Source organism: Lynx rufus, unplaced genomic scaffold, assembly GCF_022079265.1.
Source record: "Lynx rufus isolate CCGP_SWC_20201006 ecotype Redwood Valley unplaced genomic scaffold, mLynRuf1.p SCAF_1, whole genome shotgun sequence".
Taxonomy (NCBI): domain Eukaryota; kingdom Metazoa; phylum Chordata; class Mammalia; order Carnivora; family Felidae; genus Lynx; species Lynx rufus.
Genome location: NW_025814823.1, coordinates 214,428,398 through 214,447,461, shown reverse-complemented (window position 1 = coordinate 214,447,461; position 19,064 = coordinate 214,428,398). Strand labels below are relative to the sequence as shown.

The following is a 19,064-nucleotide window of genomic DNA, read 5'->3' as shown; positions in this document are numbered from 1 at the left end:
ATTCACTGCTTAATGAGGGGTAAGTTCAATTTCTGCAGTTGAGAAGACGATAAACATCCAGATGAAAGCTGAAAAATCTAGTTAATAATCCAGCGATTTCCAAAAGTACAGATGTTAATAGAGTGTAGCCCAAATATCTGGTGAGGTGAATTTTTCACTTGTCAGCTCAAAGTCTTGTGACACAATCTCAGACAGCCATAGAAAAACATGATCTATTCCACATAGAATATGCTTTTCGAATTTTATTGTTTAAAGAACAAAATAAGAGGGAATATGCACATCCACCAAAGTAAGGTTTTCCATTAAACAGAAGAGAAACCAAATACTTTGTAATAAAGACCATCCAGCTAAAAACAGCGTATTAGATCAGTAAAACAACAAGAGCGATTTTGACTTTGTGTTTTATTTCAATGGGCACACTTCATTCATTGTCTGTAGGAAAACTAGGCTAGATCTCAATGGGCAACAGTCACAGTTATTAAGCAAGTAAATACGCCACCACTTCCGTGCCCGCCTTTATTTCTTTATGTCTTCAGTCTCATCTGGCTCTTTCTCTTGATGCTCTCTTTCCCACCTCATTTCTTTTAACTCTTGTCTGTACTTCCGTTCAATGAACCGCTTCTGATGGGCCATCTGGGGAAAGTTATCTGACACGAGGAGATACATTTTATACTCAATAAAGGGTAGCCTCTAGTGCAAAGAATGATGTAAACCAACCACACACACATTCAAGGGAAATGGAGAGCTGCATATTCTAAGGCAAGAGGCAAGCAACTGCTCGGTGGGCTCCCTTACCCTTTTATCATTCAGAAACACAGTGGAAGTCTGCACCAGGACCCCTAATTCTAGACTGCAATATCTGAGATGAACTTGAGTATCAAAGGCACCAAAACATATAGAAATGCTAGAACACAGATGTGTGGTTTCAGAATGGTTCCAGGTAGGCAGGAGACGTTTTAACACAGTTCTCCTAGTAAGAAGTGATTGTCAGGGAGAGATTACAGAATACAGTCAAATGGACCTGTGTATTTTTGCAAAGTTAAAACCAAAAGCTTCATACAAATAAAGGTATTATCACACCATTAGTTACCAAGAATTAAAGTTTCTGAAAAGAAGAAAAAGATTTGGTGGACAAATGGCGTTGTCATTATTTCTGATAATTCTATTTTTAAAGTTTACCACGAGATACCCAAAGTTATGTCAGCAACAGCAACACAGGTAGAGCATTTTTATTTAGTTAAAGGAAACAGGTCACTCAGTGGTATAGTTTAAGCTACAAGTGGTTTGATATTTGACGCTGTGCAAGAGTGTCAGACACAGTGTAAACCTTGGTTAAGATTTAAAAATTTTCTGACTCAGCTGTCATTTGTGGTATATAACAAGTGTAGAGATGGGATAAGAAATCAAGGATGGAATAAGGAAAAAGTCACTTTATACATGCAGTCAACAAACACTTATATGCTTCAACAACAAACATCACAAACGGATGCATGCATGAATGAGAGCCACCCAAGATATCTGGTAACACAGAGGGAAAATGGCGCTGTCCTGCCTAACTGAGTAAGGGGTCGTTCTATACAAGAGCTCCTATGTCACATTTAAAAATATGAAGATTCAGAGATGTGGGAGAGAGAGCACGGCATGTTTGGGGAAGAGCAAGTTTATTTTTTGTTAAAGTTGAAGCTTAATTAAAGTGGATACAAATAGACAGCAAATTCCTAAATTATTTCCCCCCCTTTTTTATATAGTGTTTCATCCTCAGCCCCAGGTGGGAGAAGGGACAGGAACACAGTGGTAGGAAAAACATCTGAGAGGCAAGCAGTGAATCAGATGTTGTATATCTAAGTCACTGGCTGATTTTGAACAAAAGACGTATATAATGACATCTGTATTTTAGAAATAAAGCAGGAATAAAATCCAATTCCCTAAATGATATCAAGTTGACCTTCTGTATTATATAAAACACAGGTTTCACACACTGTAAGGACTTTAAAAAAAGATAGATAAAATAAATAAAAGTAAGCTATAAAGCATGTTTCTACAAAATGAGTCCTACCTTCCTCAGTAAATTCTATTCTAAAACTTAATTTGCATTAAAAAGATCCCACCACTCAGATGTAACCATTGATAAACTTTTAGAATATATCCTTAAGTTTCCTAAGAAGTAAAGTTATGCTACACACATACATACACAGTGTAAATGTGTATATATTACATAAACACATGAAGACTTCATCATTTCCCCACCTACCCTTACTTTGGGAGAGAACACCATTGGTACGTTTTTATGGGTACACTTTTGTTTTTAAATGTATCCTAGTATAAGCATTTCTCTATACCATTACTCTTCAAAAATACTGCTGTAATGATTGCAAAATATTACATTTGGGTAAAGCAAGAATGGGTCAACTACTGCCCATAGGCCAAATACACCCCACCACCTGTTTGTAAATAAGGTTTTATTAGAACACAGACACATCCACTCATTTGCATATGATTCATTCCTGCCCACTACAATGGCAGAGTTGAGTAATTATGACAGGACTTTATGGCCAGCAAAGCTTAAAATATTTACTATCTGGTCCTTTACAGAAAAAGGTTGCCAATCCCTGGGATATACCATAATTTATTTAAACATTTCCCTACTGTTAAACATGCAGTTTGATTTACTTTTTTATTTTGTGACTATTATAAATCAAGTTGTCACTATCATCATGGCATGTGAACTTTAGCTCGTAACTCCAGTTGTTTCCTTAGGTTTGATTCCTAGAAATGAAGTCTCCGGATCAAAGATCCTCTTTAAGGACCAGATACAGATGGTCAAATTGCTTTCCAGCTATTAAACAATTCACTTCTACCAGTACATGTGTAGAGGTCAGTCTCAGAACAGACCATCTCTCTAATACCGTGTTATTGTTAAAAGCAAACAAAAAGCTCCAAAGACAACCTTTAACAGTCTTATAGGTAGAAAACAGAATCTTACTTTTATCTCCATATGTGATTGTACATTTGTATATAACCAATGAAAAAATTCCCAACAGAGTTAACTTAAAACTTTCAGTGAAGATTCCATGGACACTGGAACCTGGAAATACTAGCTACTGCCCCTGACTTTTCCTCCCACACTGAGGAAGCTACTGTCTGCTGATTTCCACTTGGCTCTTGGCCCTCTTGCCTTTTCTGGAATGTCGCACAGCTGAGAATCCTCTTTACTTCTAGCTTCCCCCACTTTGCGCTCTCTCTCCCACACTTAGCAGGTACCAGTACTTGAAGCGTAATAGAATTGCACTGTCATGTTTAGCTCACAGGTTCTGCTGGGCAGCATAGGAAGTATATGTACCTCAGAAGAAAATCCTCTGCATTTAAGCCTTCAATTTACAAAAGACTATGCAATTTCCTACATGGCCAATTATGTAATTGCAGTGTCTTCAACCCAGCCATCCCACTCTTGGGAATCTATCTCACAGAACTAAAAGGACCAATATATAGTCATTTATCGTCAACAGTGATTCAAAAAAGAAACCAGAAAGAGTGTCCACCAAAACTAAAAAAAGTGAATAAAATATGGCAAATCCATAGCATGAAATACTGCACAGCTATTAAGAAAGAATGAACTGGGGGGAGTGCCTGGATGGCTCAGTCAGTTAAGCATCCGACTTCGGTTCAGGTCATGATCTCACGGTTCGTGAGTTCAAGCCCTGCATCAGGCTCTGTGCCGACAGCTCAGCGCCTGGATCCTGCTTGGGATTCTGTGTGTCCCTCTCTCTCTCTCTCTCCCTCCTCCCCTCACGCTTGGTCTCTCTCTCTCTCAAAAATAAACATGAAAGAAAGAGAGAAAGAGAGAAAGAGAGAAAGAGAGAAAGAAAGAAAGAAAGAAAGAAAGAAAGAAAGAAAGAAAGAAAGAACGAACGAACGAACGAACTGGGGCTACACCCTACCACCTATAGAGCTGCCCATGATATGTTATTGAGTAAGAACAGAAAGGTGCAGAAAAGTATGTAAATGTATCATTCTACTAAAACAGTGGCCAAAAACTAAAAAGAAAAAACTTTCACTTATATAAGATTTTAGAAATATAGAGAAATATGCAGAAAAAAATACACTAGGTTGTTCACACGGGCTCCCTGGGTCAAGAGTGGAACTCCACACAAAGAAGGAAAATGAAAATCAAAAAGCATTTGGAAATACTTTAAAAAAAAAAATTCTTCACCCATTTTATACATATCTTATATTCTACTACACTCTATGTGGAGAATAATTATGAAGAAAAGAAGATCACATTTTATCAGTACTTACCATTTTTACATTTCCTCATTTTCTCTCTATAAAATATACATTATGAACATACAATTATAGAAAAAGGGACAAGCTTACATTTTTCAAGTGCATCCATTGCTGCTCCCATTTCCGCTTGCTGAATACTATTAAATAAAATAAAGGTAAGGTGCAGTTTAAAGATTTTTTTCAGAAACACAAGCTACGGCTACAAATTGTTCAGGCTGATTTTCATGTTCGCTGCATAAAATTTTATCAGATTACTTCTGTCACATACTGAATCGTACAAGTCAGGAATATACACAAGGGCGTGCAGGAACATTATTTATTTGCACAAAGCCTATTTAAGTTATTTGTTCCCCATCTTTAATACTTAATACTGTAATAAAATGCCTTCCATATTAGGTCTGAAGTATTTCTTACTTAAGTTTAAACATCCTCAGCATAAAGTTTAAAGAAGCAAAGAGAAAAAAATATATGTATAGACAGACTTCTAATCACTTCTCAATTTAAGATATAAATTAGGTGGTTCAAAGAAAGATGATAATATACATAACTCTTTTTACCTGAGAGATGTAAGCATTTCCAACAAAGCTCAAATGAATAACGATAAGAAATCAAATGTCTAATGGCTGTTATCATGCACGATGTGTCCCATAAAATACTTGCAACAATGTTGGGTACCCAGCAATGTTGGGTAACTAAAACTGGACACAACTTACCTGCGCACCAGGTAATGTGGCTTTCTCAAGGTAGCCAAAGTCCCTTATGCAACGGTATTCACACTGTCCAAGGCCAATCTCAAGTTTGGGGCTGAGCTCGGTGGGGACACTAATCCTTGGGATTCACTTTGCTATTACCCTTTAACATTCTATAATCGGAGTTTAGAAAGACAGACTGCAGAGAGCTTGGAAGTACCAAGTAAGGACTTCGCAGACACACAGGATGTTCATTCAAAGAAATTAAAAGTATCTTCTCTCGTACCTTGGTCCTTTCCCGCAGCCTATTCTTTCTCCCTTGAAGTACACTGCCACAGTGTAGGTTCTAGCATGGGAGGGTCCTACTGTCTGCAGAGTCCTGAAAGGAAAAAAAGGAACTTTAATTAGGGTAAAGTGTTATTTAATTGTTACTGGTAATATATAACTCTAGGAAAAAACATGTACTTACCACTCAGAGAAAGGTAAAAATAACAAGAAAATTCAAGGGGTAAGTTTATTTGCTAACCTAACAAATATAGAGAGAGCTTTTAAAGTAGGAAATTTTTTAAAATTCTACACTGGATTTTCATATTTTTTTTTCCCCAAAGCATTATAAGCAGTATCTGAAGGCTAGCACCAAAGTGTAAGATATTTTGAACAATTTCTAAGTGTGTATACTCCAAGTATCATAAAACTAACAAACTTTCAGCAGTGAAAAGGTAACTATTTCAGTCTGTTCACTGTTCTTCAGTGCTAATCACAACTGAAAATGATAAGTATCTGGGCAATACACCTCAAGCCACATCTGTATGGTTTCATCCTTTATGAATTCTTCCCAATGTCTGGTATCTTATCTAAAAGATCAGAAGATGTATTTAATTTCTGAAACACCTGAGATCATTTCAGAGGTTTGCTATGATGCCAAGTACACAACACAATTGCCAAAACACAAAATGCCAGGTACTCTGGGTTTTAATGACATGGTGCAGATTTCTAACGCAGTAAAACTGATAACTTTATGGAAAAGGGAAATTGAAAGTAGCCAACAAAGATAATGGAATGAACACAGTAATCTTGAAAAAAATATGTAAAACAACCCCATCATCTTGATGAAAAAGAACAAGCTCACTATGTACTTGCATCCGGGGGATTTATGAGAAGGGAGCAGTCATTTCCTTTGTGTTTCTACACTCTGTGGGATGAAAGCACACGGATGGCTTCTTCAAGGTGGCACTTATTATAGTAATCAGGCCTGGGCTACGAGTTTATCGTCTTCATTTTATTTATTGAACCTTAATTATCACTTTGATGAGGAAATAGCTTCAGCCTTTCATGTAATATGGTTTGGATATTCATTATGCTTATTAGGTACATATTAAAGTGCTATTTCTAAACATTTGGGGATTTTTCCCAACAAGGAAAGGAAACATTGTTTGGCGGTGACAGCTTCTTGGGACAATTTATAGTGGCTTGCTGTGGGGTGACTCAAACTTCTCTTGGCCTCAGTTCTTTTAGCGAAAAAGCCTGTAACGTGTTGTGACTATTAAATAAAGACATAAGAAAGGATTAAAATTCCCCCTGACACTCTGGTGTTTCTCCTTTTGAAGTCTGAGAGAGCCCACAGAGAGGGGTTTTTATTCCATATGGAACATTCGCACCAACGTGCGTGCTTGCAACCATGTGTGTCCACGGACAGGAGGTAAACCAGTACTGAAATTCGATTTTTAAACATCCTTCAAAACATACACCCACATAATACCTGGGGAGGCAATCCACCTATTTTGATAATTCTCCCCTTTTGCAATTCTTTGAAAACACCTTCTGAATCAATGTATGAGAGTCTCAAGATAATTACTCTACATCAGAGTCAAATCTCCTGTTTTCATCAAAACCAGTATCTTGTGTGTAGTGATCTGAATTCTTTCTGAATGACTTTTGGCTACCATTCAAAGGATAACGATTTGTCACTAAAGATATTCAAAATTACACGGCAGTGTGTGACACACATTTTAAGAAGAAAAACTCCAAACGTGAATAACGCAGTGGCGGTGAAGAGCTGCCTGTTTCTCACAGTGACTGCCCGACAGAGTGCATAGCTGTCAGGCAACAGGGACAAAGGCCAACAAGGCTTCAAAGCGGAGTGGGGACTGACACCCAAATACCGTGAGAAAGAAGCACAACCTTCTAATCTAGATGCATGGCCCCGCAGAGGTTACAAGAAAGAAGACAAACAAAGCACCGATAATCAAAGGTGACCTACTTTACTTAGAACGAAAACACGGAGATGCCCAGAAGAGACTCCGTGTTGGGCCCAGAGTCAGTGTAAAGAAGTCCCAGGGCAGGACCCTTGTCATGATCACCCCGGAGCATCCAACGCCTGCAGGAACGAGTACTTACTTGTACAGAGGAATGTCTGGCTCCTTTCCTTCTGTCCTGAGTGTCAAACAGCACTGCTGAAGCTGGGATTTAGGGTCATTCCAGTCCTGATTCAAAATAAACTCCTGCAGCAAGTGCCCAGAAAGTATTTAGTAATGGGCTCTGGAATCACCGCGTGTAAAGCATAGAACTAATATATATTTTATATGAGCTTACTTTTAATCGTGGAAAGAAGCAAACATTCATGAAAGTATGAACATATTCCAAATCCTTATCAATGTACAGCGCGGCAATAAATGCTGAGAAGAAGAACATTAAAAAAATAAAACCACAATGTTATCACCATTTCCCAGAAAGATCACGAGACCCAGACTTTTAAGAAATGTTGTAATGAGGTTTTCAACTGCCAGACACTCTTTATTTTTTAGAATTATCATATCCTCTTTCTTAAAACCAGAATCACCCTTCATCACTGGTATTAGAAGCAATAGTATAGATGTGACTAAAATGCAAAAATCAGAGGGTACAAAGACCAAATTACATTTGGTTAAAGGCTAAATAGTTAAAATGATACACAAAATGCTACTATATGGCAAGGAAAAAATGGTATCTGGGAACACAACTGTGTAAATAACAAATCAGAAGAAAATCTGAAGATCAGATAGGACATCAGAATGAGCACATTCTTGGGGCCTGCCATCCTCAACACCAATCCTGAGAAGACTAGCCATTTACAATGGTCTATGTTACCTTTCATGAACAGAAATGAAATAATTTATAGACTCAATCTGCCCAGAAAAAAACTTAATACTGGGCTTAATGACAATACAACAATATATCAAACTTTGCATTAATAAATGGTGACCCCAAAGATAACTTCATTAAAAGGTACTGTAACCAAGTAAAGAAACAGTGAGTTTTTAAAGGAAGGTATAAAAGTAGCTTTCATTGAGGAAAAAAAAAAAAAAAAAATTCCAGTAAAACTGATTACTCAATTTTTTTTGTAATTTTAATCTTTAAGTTACTTTTCTTTAGTTGAAAAAGTTCTTTTAAGTTCCTTAGACTGCCTTTGCACTTTGTAAATGAGCTGGTTTTGCATGGTAGACTTTAATATTTGTATATAATTCTAACTGTCAAGAATACTATATTAAAAAAAAAAAAAAAAAAAAGGTCCAAGACCCAGTGATTGGTCCACTTATTTTAAAGCAGTACCAGAAACAATAAAATGATGTGTAAAATCCTTTAGTTAGCTATAATAGGATTATTTATGATGCTTCCAGACCATATCAGAAACTGCCAAAGATGACAACATTTGTCCGTAGAGCTTTGAGCTCATTCAAAACAACAGATAATAGTTTTAGTATTTAGTGAATAAATTACCCTTCTTTCTTCTATGCCCCTATATGAAGGCTGCTGGGTGGCAAAAAAAAAGCTGTGATTCACTATTACCCATCTCCACACTCTGCTACTGTTTCACACAAAGAATGTGATGGCTGAACAGTAGAATGGAGGGGTGCAGGGGCAGGGATGGGAGTGATACCACTGAACAAAGACTGAATATAAAATTCATTATTCACTTAATTCCAAATTATCCTCCTTCTAATAAACTTTGGAGAAATACATAAATAAAAATTAAAATGGAAGAGAGGTTTCTTTAGTTAGAACATAATAATAATGAGCAGTAAGATAAATGTGGGTGCATCTGATTTAAACTCTAAATCTGCAGGTTAAGAGAAAAGCTCTATTCCTAAGACTCACATTCCAAAAGGTCTGCCAAGGTCTTGGTCCTAAGGGCCACGGGTCTCTTGGTCTTGTCATTGGTGATGGCATATTCCTGCATGCCCAGTTCCTCTGCTACCTTGGCTTGAGTTCTGTTATTCACCAAAGAGCTTCGCAACAACTGGCCAAAAGAAAGTGAGATACGTTTAGAAACCATCTCACTGTGGTCTCTCTCCTGCTCCTGTGTTGGGCCCAACTAGCCCGAGACCACTTCACAGGCAGGGGCACCAAGGTAAGCAATGGTTTAAGTCCTCAACTGCTATCCCCAGGCTGCCATGACAAACTCTATATGCTTCTAGTTTCTCCTTAATAGCTTACTCTGCTCCTGGATTTTACCTGACAATTTAAACAGTTTATTTAGGGGCGCCTGGGTGGCGCAGTCGGTTAAGCGTCCGACTTCAGCCAGGTCACGATCTCGCGGTCCGTGAGTTCGAGCCCCGCGTCAGGCTCTGGGCTGATGGCTCGGAGCCTGGAGCCTGTTTCCGATTCTGTGTCTCCCTCTCTCTCTGCCCCTCCCCCGTTCATGCTCTGTCTCTCTCTGTCCCAAAAATAAATAAACATTGAAAAAAAAAAATTTAAACAGTTTATTTAGTTTAGTAGCAGTGAGCTATGTTGGGGGGAGGATACTATACTATGATTAAAGAGCACAGCATCCATTAAATGTAATGCTACTAAGTGAAGGAGTATTAAAAATGTTTTAAGTCAACTTCACTGCAGCATAGTTTACAGACAGTAAAATGTACCCATTTTAAGTATAGTTAGATGAGTTTTGACAACATTCTACATTTCTGTCACCTGAAATAGGTTCCACGTGCCCCTCTGCACTCAATCAGTCCAATGCACCACCTACCAGGCAAACTTGACCTGCTTTCTGTCACTGTACATTAGTTTTAAGGGAGTATTTTTAGAGCCTAAAATAAACTTCAAGTTTCACAGCACTGATGTTAAATTATATATTACAGGATTTGGGGAAGTAACGTTTTAGTAAGTATTATTTAAAAATCTTTCAATTATTTATTTATATTTTTACTTTTATTATTTTAAAAATGTATACAATATATCCTGAGTTATAGTTTATCAAATTGAGACTGTCTCTAATTATATTAAAATATGATTTTCATATTTCAACTTCAAGAATTCAAAACAAAAATTCTAGCAGAAATTTTAGTCAGCAAAGAGTCCTCTAAGCACCATCCTAAGCAATAACATTAAACAGTGCATGAAAATTATACAACAAACCCTTCACAGAGGTGCCCATAAAACAAGCATGGTTTAGGATTTCAGCATTCGCTAACCACTCACTAGAGGAAGGTGGGGAGGGTGGCTAGGGAAGCAGGTAGAAGCCAAGATGGACCAAACAGAAGCTGAAAGTAATTATTATCCCCAAATCTAAGATTTCGGGGAGTAACACACCTAAAGCTAGAACTCTTCTTACAACAGCTAGAACAAATTCTTGGTCTATTACAACAATCCCTTCCTGCTGAGGAAAATCGGTGACACCAGGGCCAAGGAGCAGGAAGCAGTTGTGGGCTGTGCTAGTATCACACCCCTACCATTCCACATCGCACTTTATTAGATGCAAGTTTTATGCTCTGTGGCTCCACAGTGTCAACTGAGCTTATGAAAATCAAGATTTATTCTCAATGCCTGAGATTGCATCCTTGACAATAGATAAATAAGAAACAATATGTTCTTAATTTGCCTGACAGTGATGCATGAAGTAGAAATACAACTTGATCTTCATAAGCCATGCTTGCTGCTGAGTTACAGACTATTATTCTTTGCCTGTCTCTGCCCCCTTCCTCCTCCTATTTCCCCCAACTCTATCTTTTTTCTCAATATAGTAAATGTTTCATTAAAATTAATATCCACAGAGAAGCTCAAAATTAAAAAGGCTTACCATATAATGTTAATAAAAGACCCAACCAATAAGAGCCCACTAGCCTAATATCTTGTAATTACAGAATAACTGAACTGGAAGAGAGAGAACTTTTTTCATTTGGATTCCCAGTTGGGAGGTGGAGGGGAGGCAGTTCTCAAAGTAGAGGACAGGGGGGAATAGAAGGGCTATTGTGAGAATACGGTTATGCTGAGCAAGTTGGGTTCTCTCTCAGTATATGCTTTGGTGAGAAGACAAAACTCTAATTTAGGTTGCCTATACGGAGATTTCAGGCCTCAAAATCAACAAGCCTAATGAACACATGAGCACACACAAAACACCATACATCTCAGGTTACCAGACTGCCACGGCTGCCTTCCAGAGTCAGGGCTCATTCTTCACTATTATACAGTAATGCTGTTTGATGGATAAGGAGGAAAACAGTGAGGATGCTAACAAGTGCTTCTGGTTTCACCTAAGATACGCCCTGACAGGTCTTGAAGCAGTAGGGTGGCCAGCAGAAAGTGATCTTCAAGTTCTTGCCAAAACTAAGAGCCTAAACCAGAACTCAGTGTGGAAGAAGGAAGCTATAAACCATCCATATTTTTAGAGTCAATTTAAATTTAGAAGATGGGAAGGACTTTCTCTTTACCTAAACAACAAAGTCCGAATGGCAGTTCTTTAAATGACAGCTTGTATCCTTGGCCTCTGCTGAAACCTACTTCAAAATGAATCATGCCGTTTGCCAACAAGTGGAATCAAGGTGGGGTCACAAGGCAGAAAACCACCTGGAGTTATGGCAGTTCAGTGTTAACAGCTGTGGAGCCCAATTCTGTGCCAGGCACTATGCTGACAGCTAAAGACCCCAAGATGATTGACACACCATTGCTGCTACTATCCAGGGAAGCCACGCGAAATGGCCATTGTGATGCACTGTGGTAGCTGCTGTGACAGCACAGAGGTCACAGTGCATGGAGGCACTCCTTTCTACCTCAGCCTAAAGGCCTCCTGGAGGACCTGACCCCTGAGTAAAAACACTGCAGAGGCTCGCTGACCTGGCTGTTATATCAGAATCATAAGGTGCTTCTGAGGTACTGGTGCTCAGGCCCCCTCCAAGAACCAAGGAATTAGTATTTCTGGGGATACAACTTGGCCATGTGCACGTAGGTGGATTCTGACAAACACAAAATCAGAACTGAACAAAGGAAAGAGTCTGCCAGAGGGTGGGTGCTACGGTCTGAATGTCTGTGCCCCCTAAAAATTCCTATGTTGAAATCCTAACCCCTAAAGATGATGGCATTAGGAGGTGGGGCCTGTGAGGTGATTAGGTTATGAGGGTGGAGCCCTCACTGATGGATCAATGCGCTTATAAAAGAAGCCTCAGAGAGATCTGTAGCCCCTTCTCCCCTGTGAGAACACAAGGAGGAGTCTGTGACCTGGAAGAGGGCCCTCACTTCACCATGCTGGCACTCTGATCTTGGACTTCCAGTCTCCAGAACCGTGAGCAATAGATTTCTATTGTTCATAAGTGGTTCAAAATACTACTAGTCTGTGGTATTTTGTTGTAGCAGCCTGAACAGATTGAGACGCTGGGAAAGGGTTTTCCAGGAAGAGGGAACAGCTTTGGCAAAACAAGGCACCATGACACAGCAAGGTGATCACTGGGTGGGACCGGAGGAGAGGTCAGAGCTTCCAGAGCGGAGTCGGGAAGCACTGATGCAGGCGAGGCCAGCTGGTCTCTGGGGAAGTCTTGCAGGTCATATAAGGAAGTCTGTACTTTCCTGTAGGGGAGGAGGAATCCCAAAAAGTGTCAAATGGGAACAGGGGCAAGGTAATTTTTTGATTTTAGAAAGACTGTTCTGATGAACAGATTTGAATGGGGCAAGATACGAGGTTGGAAAACATGCCGACATCGATGCTATAGATCATTATTTTACAAAGAGGAAATATCTGCTTTTTATTTTTTAGTAGAATGCTAGAAAATTATATTAAATACCCAATTAAGCTTGAGACAGTTATTAGAGTGTTTTGTGAACAATGCCTTGCATTAGATGTGGTAGTGAAAAGCAAAACATTTGGCAGCAAGCTTCCTGGGTTCCAACTGTGGCCCTACCACTTCCTGGCTCAGTGACCCTGTGTAAGTTACTACATCTCTCTGAGTTTGTTTCCTCATCTATAAAATGGAGCAAGCAGGCACCTGGGTGGCTCAGTCGGTTGGGCATCCGACTTCAGCTCAGGTCATGATCTCACAGTTCGTGAGTTCGAGCCCTGCGTCGGGCTCTGTGCTGACAGCTCGGAGCCTGGAGCCTGCTTCGGATTCTGTGTCTCCCTGTCTCTGCCCCTTCCCTGCTCATGCTCTCTCAAAAATGAATAAACGTTTAAAAAAATATATATTAAATGGAGCAAGTAGTACCTACTGCATAGGGTTGTAATGAATCACAGTGCAATGGCTGGCATGCAATAAACACACAAGAAATTTGTGTTAGCCGCTATTGTTACCCACAGTAGCATCATCATTATTAGGAAAGATAAGCTCACTCTTTGGTTACAAGAAAAGGGTTCTATAAAGTTCTAGAAATTCCTCTGGATTTTTCTTTAACACAGATGTTCTAGATACCTATCTACTTATTGTCTTCAAAGCTTTCCATTTTAGCAAGTGGTAGGCTGCCCTTAAAAACTATTTCTTTAAACCCCACCCACAAAAGACAAAATTTTACTTGAAAAAAATTTTTAAGTTTTATCTTGAGAGAGAACGAGTGTGTGTGCACCTGTAAGCCAGCAGGGGAGGGGCAGAGGGAGAGAGAATCCCAGGCAGGCTCCACGCTGTCATCACAGAGCCTGACTTGGGGCTCGAACTCACAAACCACAGATCATGACCTGAGCCAAGATCAAGAGTCAAATGCTTAACCAACCAACTGAGCCACCCAGGTGCCCCACAAATTATACTTGAGATCAAGAGAAAAAATGAAGATGGAGTTAGGACTCTCTGTGAAGCTGAGAAGATGGCTGAGTTCCTGATGCAATGGCAGGCCCAGTATAAATATCACACACCTTGAATTCTGATTTTGAGAATCCAGGATGTTTTTTATTATCTCAGCACAGCAGTCTTTCATAATTAAACTTAACTTTTAATAGGAAAAAGGTTTACTGCTTTAAAACAAACAAAGAAACATATTGGCATTCTTCCTTCAACTTCTCTATTCACTCTCGATTCTAAAGAGGAAGCGACAGCTGTGGGACATGAGCAACCAAAGAGGGCCACCTAGTGTAAAATAAGTAGACTGTGATTTATTATTTTACAGGCTTTAATATAAGAGCATGGGGTGAACGCAGAATATATTATTAAAAGTGACAGTGATGTGCCACACAGGTCTATTATACCAAGAGTAGTAGCCAGATGGTCTCCATTTCCTATGATAACTAAAGAAAAGGTACACAAATGCTAGCAGGCAAAATGCAGGTCAGATACAAAGAGGCAAATTATGTCAGTGACAGAGAAATTCTCAAATAGGAGGCTGTGGAATCCATCCTCTCAAAGAGATCTTGTACATAAGATCCGTGTTTGTCCAAATGATTTATGTTTAGTGCTGTCTGGAGGCAGCAGAGAGGGATGAGATCACTGTTTCTCAAACTTTTTATTTGTAATCCTTGCTTTCTCATTATTGCAAAGCATTCCTCTAAAAGCAAACAGAATTTTCTGCACATTCACCTCACTGACGCACACAAATAAGCACAGTACCTTGCACATAGTAGGTATGGGGTTAACAACTATTTTTAGCTCAGGAGCACAGAGGAAAGGCTAAGAGGGAGGAATGATCTAGAGGGAAGAACAACATGCAGGTTTGAAACTTGCAAGTGTGACAAGACAGGCATCTGGTCTGAGTTAACGCTCTTTGTTACCCTCTCACTACTTACCTAATCCCTACCCTGAAAAACAAATACTTCAGTCTATGAAATGAACCTCAGTCATCCTAGTACAACTATATATGCCTGATATTCCTTCCCACGCAGGACTTTTTGAATATCCAACTCCTACAACACTATGTTTTTCCCCATCAGCATCCAAAACTTCCCATTTCATTTGCTCAGCTGTCCTTCTTCTCTGTAAAACAAGTGTACAAAGAAATGGTTCAAAGCTAATGAATGCCTCCCAGTGTAAATTAATGTAGTTGTATGTTCTTTAATCCAATAATGAATAATTTGCTATTTCCCTCATACAAATGCAACTGGAGCAAGTAATCTTCAACAAAATTTTAAATGAATTTTAATCTTTAGACATTCACAAATAAGTTTTCAGCCTCCTTCTTTACACATAAGACAACATGCCACTTTTCCCTCCAGTGCCACTGCTACTTCCCTCTCTGTACAACTTAGCTGCCCACAAAACTCTCTTTTATTTACTCATCAAATATGTATGGAAAGCCTACCGTATGGCTTGGGCACACAGTGATAAATAAAAACATGCTCTCCCAGAACTTCCAGGCTAGTGGGACAGGCAAACTGAAAAAAAGTGCCAGGAGAGAAAAGAACGTGGAATTCTGAGTGGGCAGGAGGGCATCCAGGAAGGCTCTCCTTGCATCCAGAAGTCAAGCCAGAACTGACATCTAAGGGAAGAGTAGGAGAGACCACGCAGATGGGAATAAGGGCTGGAAGCAGAATATTCTCCAGAACAAGAACAGTACATGCAAAGCCTGATGGCAGGAGGGGGCTTGGAGGAACACAAAACAGGCCAGCATAGAGGTGCACAATGAAAAGAAGAATATGTGACATGAGGTGGACAGCTGGGCAGGCACCCTAGGCCTTGCTTACTCTTTAGTTACTATCCAAAGAATAAACAAAAACCGCTGGCCTGGGATATGACAATCATTCATTGAGCATATTTGCAGAACAATGATATACCAACTCCCAAGGACCCAGGGAATCAGGAATGAAGAAAACAGACAAAAACTCTTGCCCTCAAGGAGTTTATACTCTGATGAGAGAAGACAGTAATCAAGTAAAATACACAGAAAATGCCAAGGAGAAAATGGAAATGAGGTTTCAGGCTGGGAGACAGGGACTAGGGACAAGGGGAAGAGGTCACTATAAGTTAAAGGCATCACTAGTAAGATAGCATTTGAACCAAGACCTGAAGGAGATGGGGGATTTAGCCACAGCATGTGCAAAGACCCTGAGGCAAAGGTTTGCTTAGTGTCCTGCAGAATGGCACAGAAGCCAATGTGAAGAGTCTAGGAGAGACAGAGACAGCATCAGAGAGGCAGGTCATAGGGTCTTGTAGGTAACAACTATGTCTTTTACCCTTGAGACAGGAAATCTTTGGAAGGTTTTTCACCAAGGAGGTTGTAATCTGACTTCCTTTTAAAACAGTCCCTGTAGATGATGTGCTAAACACAGACCGAGGGCTGGGAGGCGGGAGGGTGGGGGGGCGAGTGGGGGGATGGACCAGTTGGGAGGCTATGGTTACAATTTAGGGAAAAGATAATAGTAGCCTGGACCAGGGAGTTAACAGTGGAGCTGGTAAAAAGCAGTCACGTTCTGGACAAAATTTTAAAGTAAAATCAACAGGACACTAGTGGCTAATAGGTATAGCATGAAGAAAAGAGGACAGTTATGGATGACTTCAAGGTTTTCCCCCTGAGCAAATACAGAATGAAACAGTCCTTACTGATATGGAGCACAGCTAGAGAAAAGCAGGTTTTGGGGTGAAAAATCAGTTTTGTTTTGGCCATGGAGATGGCCTAAGAGAAATCCAACTAGGGATTCCAGTATATCTTTACATCTAGGTAGTCAAGTGTATTTGGAGATACAAAGACCTGAGTGGAGTTAGGGGGAGAGGTACAGGCAGAAGTATTCAAAGCTATGAGATTACTCAGAAAAGAAACCAAGAGAAAAGAGAGGAGGTCTGAGAACAGGGGCACTCCAACATTTAGAGGCTGGGGAGATAACAGAAATGACCAAAGTGAACTGAAGATGAACAGCGAGCACAGTCACAGGAGGTCTGCTGTGAAAAGACGCCAGCCACCGCTACAGCATGAGAATGCATCACTGAGTGGGGGCAGGAGTGGATACAGGAAGGATACAGGATGAGGAAGCTATGACACTGTCAACAGGCCTGAAACCTGGGCCGACTGAAGGATTTCCGCTGAGACGACATGCACCGTGGGGGAGCACACAGCTGCAAAGGCCAGTTCTGCAGACAGCTGCGAACATCTCGGGGAAATCTGTACACACTGCACTGCCTAGTGCTTGGTATAAACACACCCTTAAGATCATATCCTTTGTGGGGCACCTGGGTGGCTCAGTCAGTTAGGTGTCTGACTTCGGCTCAGGTCATGACCTCACGGTTCATGGGTTGGAGCCCCACACTGGGCTCTGTGCTGGCAGCTGGGAGCTCGGAGCCTGCTTTGGATTCTGTCTCCCCCTCTTTCTGCTCCTCCCCTGCTCATGCTCTGTCTCTCAAAAATGAATAAATGTTAAAAAAAAAAAAAAAAAAGACTGGGGCGTCTGAGTGGCGCAGTCGGTTAAGCGTCCGACTTCAGCCAGGTCACGATCTCGCGGTCCGTGAGTTCGAGCCCCACGTCAGGCTCTGGGCTGATGGCTCGGAGCCTGGAACCTGTTTCCGATTCTGTGTCTTCCTCTCTCTCTGCCCTTCCCCTGTTCATGCTGTCTCTCTCTGTCCCAAAAATAAATAAACGTTGAAAAAAAAAATTAAAAAAAAAAAAAAAAAGATTGTATCCTTTGCAATTTAATAAATGCCACCTCTTCTAATGGGGTTTCTTTGTCAAGCATATTCCTGTACCATTTTGCTAGTGATGCAGAAGTTGCTACAGTGGTCTAGGTGACAGGCTGGTTGAGAGAATTTAAGTGACGAGGACGAGGTGGCTACTCAGGAAATAACGACATCAGGACTCGTGATTGGTCTAGAATATAGGAAATGGGTGGAGGGAGGAATCAAAGATGATCCCTAGATTCCTGACTTGCAACACCAGCTGGCTGATGCTGCCATTCGGTTATTCAGCAAATACTAGAAGAGGACCCAGGTGCAAGAAGACCATACATTCTGTCTTGGACATGTGGAGACGCTGAGAGGGCAGCCACAACAGCTTAGACAAAAAAAAAAAAAAAAAATAGGACTGAAGAGGTCCCTGTGGGCATCACTGCCCCTAGAGGGGACCTGATGGTGTGGACACAGAAAAGACTGTCTGGGAGAGGCTCTCATGAGAAGAGACAGGGCCTGGGAGGGAGCCTTTCAGTTGCTGGAATATCCATCAGCTGCACAGGAGGCTAACAGAATATGGCTAAGGAGATGAGAGGAAAACCAGGAAGTGCAGTGTCACAGAAGCCAGCGAAGGGCAGTGTTTCAAGCGGGGGGGGGGGGGGGGGGGAGCAACTGCAGCAGCACCGATGAGAGTTAATATCTTTTAAAATATGTACTCAACTGATGACAGATCATCTTTGTTTTGCCAGCAGATCTGTCAGTCCTATCGATTTCTACCAAAGCTTTCTGTGAATATAGTTAATAAAACCGTCATATCATAATTTTGTCATTTAACATCTTTCTAATAAGCTATTCAAAAATTCTCTAATTTTAAGACAGCAAGGCTGATAAACACACTTTAGATAAAACTATAGTTATGGCACTGAAGCACTTCGGGAAAGAACATAAAACTGGAGTCTTTAGTTCTGGTTTTACCTTCATCTAGACCTTGGGCAGGACTTGTGCCTTTCTGAGTTTTGGTTTTATTATATGTTCAATGTGTACATGTGTGCAATGACCAAGATAGGAAGCAGTAAACTTGTCTATAGCATCCCACCGCCACAAAACCCAAGAGTTCACAGTTAATTCTGCAGGAATACAAGGGTAAATGCGTGTGTTGAAGTCATACATTTTCTACATTTTGGCCTCTATGTGGCCAAAAAATGAATTACTACTTCAAGCCATTTGGCTTGGTTTGGTAATGTCTCAGACCGACCAGATACTCTGACAGCTATGAAGTCTATTCCCTAATGGAAGACACTGAACAAGCAGTTATTGATTCCCTAATGTAGAACAAGAC

At 40.3% G+C, this 19,064-nt stretch overlaps 1 protein-coding gene across 4 annotated transcripts in view; it reads right to left on the bottom strand.

Moving 5' to 3' along the window:
• Positions 1-229: 229 nt before the first annotated feature.
• DROSHA (drosha ribonuclease III) overlaps positions 230-19,064 on the bottom strand; it is a 126,835-nt gene continuing 108,000 nt past the window's right edge. For all 4 annotated transcript variants that reach the window (XM_047093843.1, XM_047093834.1, XM_047093858.1 and 1 more), the window contains 6 exons: positions 9,108-9,249; positions 7,566-7,648; positions 7,371-7,474; positions 5,260-5,352; positions 4,375-4,421; positions 230-647 (listed from right to left, as the gene is read on the bottom strand). In XM_047093843.1, the coding sequence (XP_046949799.1) occupies positions 517-647; positions 4,375-4,421; positions 5,260-5,352; positions 7,371-7,474; positions 7,566-7,648; positions 9,108-9,249 (600 nt within the window). In that variant the 3' untranslated portion in view covers positions 230-516. The remainder of the gene's footprint in view (positions 648-4,374; positions 4,422-5,259; positions 5,353-7,370; positions 7,475-7,565; positions 7,649-9,107; positions 9,250-19,064) is intronic.